At 43.6% G+C, this 15,773-nt stretch overlaps 1 protein-coding gene across 2 annotated transcripts in view; it reads left to right on the top strand.

The window, feature by feature from the left end:
• Positions 1-15,773, top strand: part of ntrk3b (neurotrophic tyrosine kinase, receptor, type 3b) — a 173,455-nt gene that overhangs the window by 143,421 nt on the left and 14,261 nt on the right. For both annotated transcript variants that reach the window (XM_052064302.1, XM_052064301.1), the window contains 3 exons: positions 6,083-6,213; positions 8,545-8,717; positions 12,099-12,342. In XM_052064302.1, coding sequence (XP_051920262.1) covers positions 6,083-6,213; positions 8,545-8,717; positions 12,099-12,342 — 548 coding nt within the window. The remainder of the gene's footprint in view (positions 1-6,082; positions 6,214-8,544; positions 8,718-12,098; positions 12,343-15,773) is intronic.

Here is a 15,773-nt window from a genome sequence, read left to right as displayed (position 1 = left end):
TTGCTATTCGCAGCACTGTTCTTTTCCTTCGCAAACAATATAATTGACGATATTCAGTACAAGTCAAATTTAATGCCAGAAATTCTGGTAGCATTCCGTAGCGCTCACTGTGTGTGGATGTAGACTTATGTTGTACATACTAAATATTAAATCCGGTTATCATTCATCATTTAGCATATCACTTCAAAACCAAAGGAAAAGATCAAAATCGGCATGAAGGACTCGGAGGCCATACTGCTATCACGTTTAAAGCTTGATGCTTGGATATCCTAATGATGCTAATTAGCCACAATCAGCAAGCATGTGTTTGATGCCTTTTTTTTAATATCCTGGCTCACTCCCAATATCGCCGTCTATCAAGCTAAACCAAAATAAATTACGCCGGCGCCTTCAGATTGTCCTCGAACTCCAGATGAACGCACGGATTGACAAAGGCCACTCAAGTGGAACAAAGTTGTTCAAAAACGTAAAAAAATAAAAAGTGCCAATTGGTTCGGTTGCACAAGAGAAGGCGAGTAAACAGTGGAGATGTGACTGATTAGGATGTTTCGTTGAGAGCTTTTTCTGTTTTATTTTTAATCCGCCGGGCGCTACGCAAAAAAAAAAAAAGGGGGCCAATTCCGTCAACCGCATTAGCGAGATAAAGGCGGAACGGCAAAGGACAATTCTTTAGCCTAATGACAGATTGCTATCTCGCTAGGATCCGCTGTCTCACAGCAAGTGGCTTTGTTTAATCGCTCGGATTGCTTTTTTAATTACGGATTTGGAACGTCCCGCCGGCCCGAGATGAACAATAGCTTCAGAAGAAGAGGAGGAGCGACGGTTAGTTTAGCTTTAGCATTGTTACGTCCTCGCGGGGTTATTAGCGACACCGCTAAGACAAGCTCGCTCTGTAGTTTCCGGACCCGCAGAACTAATATATAATGTGAGCTCACGCTTTTTGCCAAGGGGAAAGGGACCTCGGCATTGTCACTAGATTACACTATTACTTTTCTCATTTCGTTCAGAAACGACCACTGAAAACTGCCACAATTCAACCGAATGGCAGCCTGCCTGTGCGATTCACAGCAAAGGTTCCGTATTGATTTTTGTGTCCCGTAATGAGGAAAACCTTTTCAACTAAACACGGTTGGTGAAAATGAACGACAACCTAGCGTGTTTTCGAACCATCCAGTCGATCGTCTTTTACTTTCCTAACGCCTGGAATTGCGGTCTCATCAAGCGCATTTACAAAGGCGGGGCAAAGCTGAGGCAAACAGCAACATGAACCAATCAGTGAAGAGCCAATGTGATGTTGCTGTGGAAAAATAAAACAGATTTTGAAATAAATGCTGCGGCCGGGTAGTCCAGTGGTTAGCACGTCGGCTTCACAGTGCAGAGGTACCGGGTTGGATTCCAGCTCCGGCCTCCCTGTGTGGAGTTTGCATGTTCTCCCCGGGCCTGCGTGGGTTTTCTCCGGGTGCTCCGGTTTCCTCCCACATTCCAAAAAACATGCGTGGCAGGCTGATTGAACACTCTAAATTGTCCCTAAGTGGGAGTGTGAGTGCGAAAGGTTGTTCGTTTCTGTGTGCCCTGCGATTGGCTGGCGACCGGTTCAGGGTGTCCCCCGCCTACTGCCCGAAGACAGCTGGGATAGGCTCCAGCACCCCCCGCGACCCTAGTGAGGATCAAGCGGCTCGGAAGATGAATGAAGGAATGAATGAATGAAATAAATGCTGCCAGTACCGTAGGCCGCTGGAGATATTATGACTATCGGCCTAATCCGCTGAAGGGCTCCATGATTTTTCCTACGTGAAAATGGAGAGTTTGTGATTGACAGGCGGGAGAAAACCTTCCCTGACCAACGGGACTATAAAACAAGACACTCTGGGGACACGAGATTTGTGGCTGCGTAACAAAGACACGCACCGACGCAGGTACATAACAAAAGCTCTGGTGCCTGACCCAACTGAGTAAATCTCCAGTGAGGAAAACGTTCCCTTTGCGTCAAGGCCCTCCGGTCAAACTGGGACAGATGAATTCATGTGCGCCGTTGGTGGTGCTGGCATCGAGATTTCATCTGTTTGCCACTTTTCAGCCTGCAGAAGACATCGAAGGTTAGCGTACGTCACGGTCGCCAGGGAAAATGCGGACACGTAGCAACCAAATGGAAGAAGGCTGCATGAAACTTGAAATACGCCGTAACACGTATGCACAGGTGTTGCTTCAGCTTTCATTTGCGATTTACATCAAATGTAGTCCTCAACCAATCTGTCACAAGTCCTTTTCAAAATATCCACGACCGAGGTCAAGGCGGCATTGCGGAACCTTCGTAACGACACGATTCCTTTCTTCTTGGCCTCATCCGCTCACACGAAACTAAAGCAGGCCAGCGTCGGACAATCGTCTAATCTCTCCGCAATCCTCCCACATGGCTAATGTTGCTCTGCTTCATCCCACTGTGCGCCAAGAAGACAATGTGACGGTGACAAAGCACATTGCAATATTTTAATCTCGCAGCCAGCACACGATTGGCTGAGTGTAGAGATTAATTTTTTTTGTCACTACGTGGAGGACGTGATTATTAAACGCACGTTTGATGCAACGGGGCACAATGTTCTTAGCTGCCGCCTCACTCGTTGTTCTTCTATTCGCCATTACGAGCGCTCCGCTCGGTATGCCGTTTGCTTTGAAAGAGTGCCAGATCCGGGGGCCAAAATGGCCGCGTCGCAAGGAGGCAAAGTGACACGAGCCCCCTGACGGAGAGCCCGTTGAGCTGCTCAAACATGAGCGACTCGCTAGTTACCACGCTCGATAATCATGAATAATTCTCGTTCCCGAGCTCGCCGACACCTTCGCTTCCCGAGTCAGGACGATTCGCAGCGGAAGAGGATTTTTGCATTTGCACAGCGGTCCTCGGAGGAGGCGAGTGTAAAGTTGCGATGTGACTTCTTTTAGGGTGTTTACACACTGCACTTTTTGTTAGAGCCGCCTACTCCATAGATTATATTTTATTCGACTATGTTGAGTCTTGGGCGGCCCGGTAGTCCAGTGGTTAGCACGTGGGCTTCACAGTGCAGAGGTACCGGGTTCGATTCCAGCTCCGGCCTCCCTGTGTGGAGTTTGCATGTTCTCCCCGGGCCTGCGTGGGTTTTCTCTGGATGCTCCGGTTTCCTCCCACATTCCAAAAACATGCATGGCAGGCTGATTGGACGCTCTAAATTGTCCCTAGGTGTGAGTGTGAGCGTGGATGGTTGTTCGTCTATGTGTGCCCTGCGATTGGCTGGCAACCGATTCAGGGTGTCCCCCGCCTACTGCCCAAAGACAGCTGGGATAGGCTCCAGCACCCCCCGCGACCCTAGTGAGGATCAAGCGGCTCGGAAGATGAATGAATGAATGAATATATTTTCTTATACAGTATGATTGTCTCGTAGCGCTTGACCACTGCGGCATTTTGGTGAGAAGTGCCGAATTCTCTCATATAAAATGAACAAACGCGGAGACAAGTGACAGGATTTCACCTCGGGCACATCCGTCCCTCACTCAACAGTCGCCGGTATCGTTTCAATGATCGACACATGAGACTGAGTCATAAAGTGTGCGTCGGCAGGCACAAACACAGCGCACAGATGGGGGAGAAAGTCGAGATTGTGGAAGTTGACTCTGTGTGTTGAACGGGATTAAACGTGCTCCTCGGGGATATTTCGTTCCTCATCTATAATAAAAGTTGTCAGCAAAATGAAAACCGGTGACATTAAACAGCTGGCAAGCAATCCAAATATCATTTAAATATGTGCAAGGACGACAGCTCAACCATCTATCATTTTTCTTATACTCTTCCAAAACGAGGTCATCTCACTTTTTTTAAAAATTTGTCGGAATACATCGGGAACAATACGGTTGTTTCACCCAACTAACTCAACTTGTATTTTAAACGTCAATCATCCGAACGTACTTGGGTTTATTCAATGTAGACAAACATTTCGAGTCACCGTGATGTGTTTATTCATTCATTCATTCATTCATTTTCCGAACCGCTTGATCCTCACTAGGGTCGCGGGGGGTGCTGGAGCCTATCCCAGCTTGTCTTTGGGCAGTAGGCGGGGGACACCCTGAATCGGTTGCCAGCCAATCACAGGGCACACAGAGACGAACAACCATTCGCACTCACACTCACACCTAGGGACAATTTAGAGTGTTCAATCAGCATGCCACGCATATTTTTTTGGAATGTGGGAGGAAACCGGAGCACCCGGAGAAAACCCACACAGGCCCGGGGAGAACATGCAAACTCCACACAGGGAGGCCGGAGCTGGTATCGAACCCGGTACCTCTGTACTGTGTTTATTCAAACCAAAATAATAATACATTTTATTTATAAGCGCCTTTCAAGACACCCAAAGACACTTTACAATAATAAGTCTTCAATGAAATTAGCATACAAATTTGCTGACATCAAAAATGAGTTTGCAGTAACCTAACTCGCATATTCTTGGAGCGTCATCGTTTGAACATTAGTGACAATTTCGGGTCCTCTCTAAAGTCAGTGTGAATATTTTTAGTGACATTAAAATCAATATATTCTTCTACAAACCTATTGTACTTTTTTCATTCATTCATTCATCTTCCGAGCCGCTTGATCCTCACTAGGGTCGCGGTGGGTGCTGGAGCCTATCCCAGCTGTCTTCGGGCAGTAGGCGGGGGACACCCTGAATCGGTTGCCAGCCAATCGCAGGGCACACAGAAACGAACAACCATTCGCACTCACACTCACACCAAGGGACAATTTAGAGTGTTCAATCAGCCTGCCATGCATATTTTTGGAATGTGGGAGGAAACCGGAGCACCCGGAGAAAACCCATCCAGGCCCAGGGAGAACATGCAAACTCCACACAGGGAGGCCGGAGGTGGAATCGAACCCGGTACCTCTGCACTGTGAAGCCGACGTGCTAACCACTGGACTACCTAGCCGCCCTATTGTACTTGTTTTTGTAAACTTTAGTCAATACAGTCTTCACAGAAATTACTGTAAGTGTTTTTGTTTAATATCAAGGTGATGAGTCTTCAATCGACCGAACACGTCTTTTGTAAACATCAAAAAACATTCAGTGATCCTGACCGGGTTTAAACATCAGACAATGTAGTCTTCAATGAACCAGATGTACAGTATATATATTTTTTTTAAACAACCGTTTTCAATTAACCTCACGTATGTGTTTTTGTAAGCATTAAAGACATTTGAGTCGGGATTCGGAAAACTTGATATAGCGGAGTTAATGTACCATAGATGCTATTTTTACTCCTTCTGTTCTCCTCAGCCTTTTTTTTTTTCTTCAAAATGAACTAATTTCAACACTCTGGCTCTCATTATAAAATTTCCCCTTGTGGCGTTCCAATGCTGCCAATAAAAGGATGAAGAAGAGCTTTGTTGCCCCGGCTGCTTTATTTCCACATTCCAATTGTCGAGGAGTCAAAGAAGGATTAAAGAGAGTCTTCCGCAGTTTGACAACATCACTTATACTGATCATGTGTCAGGTTTTAAATGGAATGCACGCAAGTAGGTATTCTCGTATATGAAAGTAGCCGGCTTAAGGAAGTGCAGGACTGACCAACTAGAAACCAAATGTTTACTGCCACCGGCGAAATATATTCATCAAGTGCTTCAACGGGTAGACTTGGAAGAGAATCTTCCTCAGCTCGACTGTGACTTTCGAGTTTCTACGTCATTGTGCTTACAAACATCACTTCGAATATGACATGATGAGGTGTGTGTACTGTATATGAGGGCAATCTGAGCCTTATATGCTCGATTAGGAGGGCTCATCAATTAAAATTGCAGAATGTGCTTTTAAATAATTTCGTTTTCTTGGTCCTTGTTATGTTCGAATTTTGCGCTTATGGTCCAATCAGCTCAACTGTTAAGTTATCCCCAGAGTAACATGCAATTAAAACAAAAATTGAATTGGAATTTTTTTTTTTCTTGTTGGTTTTCCTTCCAAACTTTTTTTTTTGTGACTGTGTGGTGCATAGAGTGGGATGTAGGCGCCGTTTCCTTGTGTAAAAAGGTCACTCTGTGCTCTCCCCTCTTATCCCGACATGACAGTGGTGCAGCATATTAAGCGCCGAGACATCATCCTTAAGCGAGAGCTCGGCGAGGGAGCCTTCGGAAAAGTCTTCCTGGCCGAGTGTTACAACCTGAGTCCCACCAAGGACAAGATGCTGGTGGCTGTCAAGGTACGGCTGACGGTTTGTGCGTGTGTTTCATGTGGGTTCGCATGATGCCATTTCGCAGGAATGAGAAACTCGCATTTCATAAGCTAGCGTTAGCTGCAAGTTTGATTGTCAGAATGGCAAATATGGTTAATTGAAAGGAAAAAAATTGGCAAAAGACTGTAGGGGAAAAAATACTACTCCTACTTTTATGAAGAAAGAGTGAGAAAATATGGTGTCCATTTTAGCCTCGGAAACAAAAATAATGAGGAGCTACGGTACTCGCATGTTCAACATCATCAGATTTTGACACGTTCTGCCACATCACTGTTTGGTCATTTCCGTGTCATTTCCCCCCCACCCCCCCTTACTACCACTCCTGACAAAAACGACACATTGACAAGAGTGATCACTCATTTAAGAAGCTTTCAGAGCCGTTTGTCTTGGGTAGCTACCGTCTCTCAATGACTTCACGCTAGCCGGCGCTAAATTGTCCTTGGCAGCTCCCCGCAGCCGAATGTGAATCAGAGTGACACTGCATTAAAGCGTGCCAACTCAGCAAACCCGATTAAAGATGGCAAAACATCTTGACCTTGACGGGCGAAGATGAAGCATATCCGCTGTTGTCCATAATATACACTTTGTGAATGCAAGGTTATTTTGGGAAGCGTTTATTAAGGTTAACAATGAAAACCAAGGTGGGTGAGGGGGTGGGGGGGGGGAATCATAGCGGCACTTTTGCTTCCATTTATTGTGGCACTTGAGCACTTGGTAGTATTTTTTTGGAGGGGTGCCCAGTCCAGACACATTTCCTTAAGAGTGCACTTTGATTTGGTAATAGAATTTTATTGCCATTTTACCTACTCGCCCCCCGTACTCCGTTTCCCCACTGTCTTCACGACATATTTCCATCCCAAGGTCTTTTGACTTGCGTGAGCGGGGCTACAATAAACCACGTCTTTTTCGGGGGGTGAGTGGGGGCGGGGGTCTTTCCTATATTTAAAATGCAGTAGGCTTTCAATAGAAGTTTCCGGGCTCAATCGGTTCTATTATTGCCGGCGCACCTGCAACTCTCAAAAAGCAAAGAGCTGCTGAGATTAAATAAAAGAAACCAACAAACAATAGGTTTCACAGTTACGGCGAGTGATTCACCCGGTAAATAACGAAAGAGGAGACGCGGCCTTACTTGCAGAAAAATGGAATTTTCGCAGAGGTTAAGCAACAATCAGGGGAATTTTTATGCCTGCTGATTTATTGATTTGTATTTTTTCTTCTCTCCTACCTCTCGGTTGACAAGCTGGCTGGTTCAAACAAGCACTAAAAACATATTTTGTGTGTTATTAATGATATCCACGACCTTGTGCAACATGAATTTATAAAAAAAAAAATCCGCAGTCAAAAAAAAAATCCATGGCACATTCAGTCATGCACAGGAACAAAGTGTGTTCTATGAATAATGCAACGGTTCCCTCCATTTATTTGTGATATCTGACACAAAAGGAATAAAGACAATGACGAGAATTAATCCACAGTCAAAAGTCTATGCTTGGTCACGTACAGGCGCCCGCACGCACGGCCAATCCACAACACACTTTGGCAAGTCCTGTCCATGTCCTTTGATGAATGTAATCATTACTTTTGCCATTTATTCAGAAGAACTGTCCCCTTGCACAGTACAAGCTAGCGTGAGTGGCTATCTTTCATCTTTGGTTCCTTCAAGTAAGACATTTCTTTATTGTAGTGTCCTAAATAAAGAACTTTTTTTCCCCTGCTAAAGTCAAAAATACAAGTTAAAAAGGCAAACGCAAACAGCACGAAAGGTGTGAGATTTCTTTTCAGCTCAAAACCTGAGGGGAAATGTATTAAAAAAGATGAGGCACATACATCTGAAAAATTATCCAAAAAAATGTCAATCTTGAAAGTAAAGTAGGCCTGTCTAGACCTTTTATTGTCATTCATAACCTGTCTGTATGTTAATTCAAACTGTCACACTCAAACTACATTATGAAATAAATAAATAAATAAAAACAAAATCGAATGAAACAAACCCTGTCATGGTCCGTCTTCTCCCATCATCCCTTGCCATGTTTTTGCAGCTCATTATACTTTTTTCATTGCTTATGTCCCTGCCAAACTTTCCGGCAAGCGACTAATTACTTTCTTGGGGGAGAAAAAAATAAACCCACATCACAATAGTGGCGGTTGTCTTATCTTGTTTCTTACCTGTCGGCGGAAAGACTTGCAAGGTGAACACCAGGCGGATGTTTTCCCCAAGGACTGACTGCATGTCCTTATCTTGCCTCAGTCCCCTCGACATTCTTTTTTTTTGGAACAACTTTTTTGTACTCTCTCCAGACGCTGAAAGATCCTAACCTGTCGGCAAGGAAGGACTTCCAGAGGGAGGCTGAGCTGCTGACCAACCTGCAGCACGACCACATCGTCAAGTTCTACGGCGTGTGTGTGGACGGCGACCCCCTCATCATGGTCTTTGAGTACATGAAGCATGGAGACCTCAACAAGTTCCTCAGGTCTGTTCCATTTTCCTGAATGCTGTGCTGTGAGAGCCACCTTGCACAGTAGAAACGATTAAAAATCTACTCCACGGGATGCTTAGTCATGCGCGGCAGAAATAAATAGCATGAGTAGAAATAATCCAGAGTTCATACAAAAAGTTTACGGTTCGCTCAGACAAATCCAGGTACCATCAATGTGCCATACAATTAATGCGATCACACTTTTCGCTAGTTCATGAAAACTGCCGTGTTGCACTATAGAAATGAAAATGAATAACAGGCTGTCAAATAGAAGACACACTAAAACATGTGCGTCCACAATGTCCTGCCATCAATACGAAGGCTCTCTCATTACTTATTCATGACACACAACAGAAACTTTAAATAATACACAATTAAAAGAAAGCATTTGCTGTGAAGACGAGCTTCATTAAACAGCGTTCCCACGGGTCCTGAAAGTTCATAAAAATCCATTAAAAATACGTAAAATTATGTCCTTAATTGTCCTTAATTTTCAGGGAAAACGTCTAAAACCAATAAAAATCCTTAAAAATTGATTTTCATTCAAAAATAAATTGAAGTTTTATATTTTCTAAATTCAAATTTTTCTCGGTGTACTTTATTTGAGAATGAATTAAATTTTTTGTCATTTTCCTACCTGTAGTACAGGTAAGAAAATTAACATTTGATGTACTGTAAGGTTAGCTGACTGCCCAAAAAAATAAAGATGTGCCCTTCCTTTGGCAGCAATGATTTGAACACCAGCTCAGTGAAATGTGGCTTTCTGTTCAGCCCGCACATTGCTGAGCGGGCATTAACTCATTCACTCTCATTGACGTTTATAAACGTCTTTTCAGACTTGGTCCAGAATTGGCTGGTACTGAATGAATTAAATCCACCGTGAATCCCCTGCTGAATGTAAAAAAAAAAAAAAAAGTCCTTAAAAATTGCTAAATTAGCCCTCAAATGTCCTTAAATATCCATAAATAAAAAGCAAGTGGAAGAGTGGGAACCCTGTTAAAGATCCACAATGAGACTATATACTGTACGTATACGGTACTGGCCTGTATGTTCCCATTGATTCTCTGTCGACATCATGCATGTTCATTCAATGGGAGCTCCACGAACGCAATCAGCCACATCTTGCACCTCGCGTGAAAGAGTGTCATCATTCACCGCGTCAAAGGATTTCCCCCCTTGCAGATAATGGTCACAAAATCACACACTGGGCCATAATGTGTCTTCTTTGTCCACTATTGATCAAACTTCAGATGTGAAGAAGGCTGCAAACACACACACAGGATTGGAACATGTGCTCAAGGGAAGGTTTGTAAGAACAAAACGGCTCCACTGGACATGCGCCAGGTCGCTGTTGTCAAATTCGGTAGTGAGTTGTCGCAAGTGAAGCAGTCAAACCACAAATTGACTGCAAACAAAGAGTTCAAGAATGAAAGCTGATGATTCTCAAAATGGCTCCATCAAAGAAGTTGATGACAGCTTTGCATACTCGGTTAGTTGTTTCAATTAAAGCCGGGTTTATCGGCAAAATTAAAGCTCATGAACTTCCAAATTGCCATGGCAAAGAATTGTTGATAAGAGTAGGCTGGTATGTGCATTTTGTCATCACAATTAGAGTCGAGTTCATAACCAGATCACATGGTGGTCTAAAGATTCACTCCCTGCCCCTTCTTGTCATATCTGAGTCACAGATGATCCAAATTATAGCCCTTTTTGACAAAATCCTGACCAAAACTGGCTGAGAGTCCAATCATGCCAACAAACACCAGAGGTGTTGCCCTACCAAAATAAAAGTAGCGCAAAGCTCTGAAATGGATCTGATTTTATTGTGAATATGCAGCTAATGTTTGCCAAGTGAGCGTTTTGTCAAACTGTTAACATCGCCCCCTGTGGTCAACTGAAAGCAATGCAGGTTGAATGACGAATAATGCTGATGGATGGGCGGAAAAACGGATCCATGTCTTTTTTTAGCATTAGTCAAATCGTCAGTCATTTCAAACGAGGGCAAGACACTTTTAATAAGACAAGACGGTTGTCTAAAAATATGTTTTTTATTTAATGACATGACATGAAAATCACTCGCCGTGCGTGACACACATGGCAAGACGGCGAAGCCTCTGCTCATCATCTTGCATTAGAGATTCATTATTAGCTTCGCTCTTCGAGCACAAAACCTTTAATTGGCCTAAATGTGACAGATGGAAACAGAATGACAGCCCGTGTGTGTTGGTGTGTCCCTGTGCGCTGCCTTCGTCTTGTAATCACAGCGACGAGAAGGTGATGAGGACAGCGGGATCTTCACGCCAGGAGGTTGAGGGGTGGGAGTCGTCATCGTCACCCATAAATGTTATTAAAAAAAAAATACATGCAAATGAACTCTTAATCTGCACTCGACACAGTCGTGGTTCCTCAAAACAACTCCGTACGGGGCGAATGCCATGATTACAAAACCCCTCTCAACCGCAAAATGACTGATAGCAATGGTGAATGCATCAGAATTAAAGCTTCTGAAACTCAAAAACAATCTCAATGGAAAAATTGTTTTTCAAAGCAGGTTTGCATTACAATTATTCATTCATTCATTCATTCATTCATTCATCTTCCGAGCCGCTTGATCCTCACTAGGGTCGCGGGGGGTGCTGGAGCCTATCCCAGCCGTCTTCGGGCAGTAGGCGGGGGACACCCTGAATCGGTCGCTAGCCAATCGCAGGGCACACAGAGACGAACAACCAACCACGCTCACACTCACACCTTGGGACAATTGAGAGTGTTCAATCAGCCTGCCATGCATGTTTTTGGAATGTGGGAGGAAACCGGAGCACCCGGAGAAAACCCACGAAGGCCCGGGGAGAACATGCAAACTCCACACAGGGAGGCCGGAGCTGGAATCGAACCCGGTACCTCTGCACTGTGAAGCCCACGTGCTAACCACTGGGCTACCGGGCCGCCCGCATTACAATTAATGTTCACAATTGTTATTAAAGCAGTTATTCTTCCAAATTATAGCTGCTGACGGCCTGCTCAACACGATGTTAGCCTAACCTGTTGCCATTCCATTTGCTGGAACAGGTGTAGTACTCTTTTACTGCACAGCCTCCACATTGCTGCAGCACTTCTTCAATTTCCACTCAGGGAAGATTGATGTGTGATGATAACGTTTAAGCATTGAAATAAAAGAAACGGGCTTTTAAAGCAATGTAAAAAGCATAGGGTGAGATAGATAGATGGCGGCTAGCTAAAAGCGAACATAGTCGTCTACGTTTTTACTCCGTGCTTCTTTTGGTCAAATGGCACAAACAAATGCTACTCACAGATCATCCAAATGCAAGTCCTTTACTGTTCCCAAACATAACCAGAGTAACATTATCCTCAACGCAGAGCCCACGGCCCAGACGCCATGATACTCGTGGATGGCCAGCCGCTCCAGTCCAACGGCGAGCTGGGCCTCTCCCAGATGCTGCACATCGCCTCCCAAATCGCGTCGGGCATGGTCTACTTGGGCTCGCAGCACTTTGTCCACCGGGACCTGGCTACTCGCAACTGCCTGGTGGGCAACGGCCTCCTAGTCAAGATCGGAGACTTCGGCATGTCAAGGGACATCTACAGCAGCGACTACTACAGGGTAAGTGAGCCAGACTCTTCCATTTCATGAAACACCGGGACGGAGTGAGGCCAGCATTCTTTGGACGTTTTTCTGTCACCCCAAGACTCAGTCGAAATCATCAGTTCTCATTTTCAATCATATTCTGACGCATCCATCTTCATTTTTTAATTTTAATTAAAAAATTAATTTTTAATTAAATTTTTTTTTAATAAATACCCTGAATTGAAAGTGTAAATAATGACAGCCGGACCCATTCAGACCTCGCCTTGGGGATGGATAAGCAGCTCAGCACACATTCAAGTATTGACATGGAAATTTGAGTGTGACGTATATAAGTTGGGTCAATTGTTCCTCTTCATCCATGAAGTGATTAAAAGTATTTGGTTGGACCCGAGGGATTGCAGCACGGATCCAAAAGCTTTCATGCAGATGGTTTCGGTTTAAAAAAAAAAAGGTTGTTTCACACAACCCAGCGTGGAGGAATGTCCACCCATCCATCCATTTTCCGAACCGCTTGATCCTCACTAGGGTCGCGGGAGGTGCTGGAGCCTATCCCAGCCGTCTTCGGGCAGCAGGCGGGGGACACCCTGAATCAATTGCCAGCCAATCGCAGTGGAGGAATTTCATACAATACAATACATGCTGATTTATATAGCGCTTTCACAACAGCGGCAGCTGGAACAAAGCGCTTAACAAAACAGTTCACATTAAGTAAAATAATAAACACAACATACAACATAAAACATGAATATAAAGTAAAATAATGGACACAACACACATAAACACGGACACGGACAGTCGTGCAGTCCTAACCACTTTTCCCCTCGTTACCTACCAAAACTAGTATTTTCAGGATATGAATACATGTAGATATATGTATAAATATATGGGATTTTTTTCCTCCATATTTTATTTATATATTTGTTCATTTGTTTGTTTTTATTCATTCATCTCAAACTGCTTCAAACAACAAAGCGTGTGATGGAAAAGTGTTTATGCCTGCATGACTGTCCGTGTTTTATGTTATGTGTTGTGTTTATTTATTTTATTTTATGTGAACTGTTTTGTTAAGCGCTTTGTTACAGCTGCCGCTGTTGTGAAAGCGCTATATAAATCAGCATGCATTGTATTGTATTTATTTCTTTTAGTTGTTTGAATCTAAAAAAATATTTTGCCTCCGTTTTTATTCCGAGACATGATTAATCTGCAATTCAAGTAACAAATCAATCTACTTTGAAATGCACATCGACCATATTAATCATATTACCAGTATTGTTTGTTTGTTTTTTGTTTTGTTTGCTTTTTCCCAATGTCCACCTGTCCTTCAAATGGCAGTGAATCAGCAAAAGATTAGCGTCCCCGTGGAAAAAAATCCCAACCAAACCTGTGGACCAAATTCAGTATACTGAAATTGGCTCTTCCTCACACCATATGGCCCCAAAAGAAATCGAACCTTGTGTCCACACCAGAGAAGTGTCCACAATTCCCATGAAAGTTGAACCACTTTCTACATGCCCAGAATAAAAGCACAGCCTGGTAACCAAGGCGTCTGTTTGGCATCTTCAATGTCAACTGTGCAAATATTTCCACGTCCAGTCTCTCTCAGTCTGCAGGGACGTGCCGTGTGCAAGAATTTAGTATCATTGCATTTCCGAGCATGTCGTCCAACACGGTTAGTATTCCTCTAGTAGCCTCCTGGGCTTGTTTGTGCTCATTACGAGGACCTGGGGAGGAGCTTTATTATGGATTTGACCTAGTTTAATTCCTCCCTAATAACAGAAGAGGTATGTATTTCCCTCCAGCGGAGTGGCTAATGCTAACAGTACTATGCTGGAAAATTATGTATTAAAAAAAAACATTCAAAATATGTCAAATCCTGAAATGGGGTTTTGAGGATGGGGAGGAAATAAAAGTGAAGCTGAAGTGGAAAGAGAATGTATTGCAAAACTCTTCACATGGTTCCAGAGCAAGTCAAGGTCTCATGCAGATCATGTGCCAGTTGTCATTTGATCAAATAAAATGACATGACATCACAGGCCACCATTAGACTACGTACACTGTTACATCTGTTACTACGGTCACCCGCATTGGAATCACGTGAATATAATGAGTCAATCAAACCTTACGTTGACGAGAATAAATTTGCCGGAATGATGACGAGCCAGGACAGTTACTTCAAAAACGTCAATCCCCCATCTCATCCGCAAACGCATATACGCACACACGTGCACACGAAACATTCATGATTTTGATCCGATTGTAGGTGATGTCAACAGCGACAAAATTATATTTTTGGTGTCATCCAGTTTACCATTTTTTCTTCCCCCCACCCTCTCCATCTGTTTCCTTTACTTCACTCGGAGGGGAATTTATTGAGGATTTTTTTTTTGTTCACTTGAATAATTGATCGAGTCATTTGCTGATTCGGCGCACGTACATGCACACTGCAGTCGGGAACCAGCGAACGACTCTATCATGTATGTTGAATGAGGACATTCGTTCCAATGTATGTTGCATGACGATGTCCAACAAATAACAAGGATGTGATTTTGGGCATGTTCTGTGTACGAACTAAAATTGCTACCTTTTAATGTTAATGTAACATTGGCAAGAGCTGGGGGCGGGGGGGGGGGGGGGGGGGTTGAACTGTGTAGCAGCGTCTTGAAATACAAGTGTAGAATGTGATTGCAGTTTGGTATTCATGATAAGAGTTGGGGTTAGAGTAGCATTCAAGTTTGGGGGTTGGGGTTTCGGGTTCAGGATTACAGTTTGAGTTGAGGTCAAATATTGTATTTTCCACACTATAAGGTGCACCTAAAAACATTAAATTTTCTCAAAAGCCCACCGTGCACCTTATAATCCAATGCATCTTCTATATTCATCAATATTCTGATTTCATGGACATCGTATTTTAAGAGTTCTGGTAAAGCGCTTTGTTCTAGCTGCAGCGGTTGTGAAAGCTCGATTTAAATAAAGCTGTATTGTATTGTATTGTATTGTATTCCCTTTAGCGCAGCTCCATCTCGTGGATGCATAACGCAACAGCAGCTAAAATTGTAGCTTCTATTCTAGGCGCCTTATGATGTGGTGCGCCCTATATATGAAAACTGTTTTAAAATAGCCTATTTATTGAAGGTGCGCCTAATACTACGACACGTCTTATAGTGTGGGAAAAAAAACGGTAATTAACGCATACGGCTGGCAATGGGCACAGATCCGGTGACTCCTCCAGACCCTCCTAATAATGATATTTGATTTCTATTTGTGAAATACAGAGCAGTGCCTCAAATAAAAACCTATGTGTAATGAAACCAAATCTTTGACTGTGGAGATCAATTACATCGGTCACTGGCACCTTATATATTGTCTAGCTAGTTAGAGAGCAGGGTGGAGTGGGTTGTTGGGCTAAACGATTTGGTGGATATGTACAATTGGACATTATCAGCGTA

This window comes from Hippocampus zosterae, chromosome 4 (genome assembly GCF_025434085.1).
Source record: "Hippocampus zosterae strain Florida chromosome 4, ASM2543408v3, whole genome shotgun sequence".
Lineage (NCBI taxonomy): Eukaryota > Metazoa > Chordata > Actinopteri > Syngnathiformes > Syngnathidae > Hippocampus > Hippocampus zosterae.
This window is presented reverse-complemented; position numbering and strand designations above follow the sequence as displayed.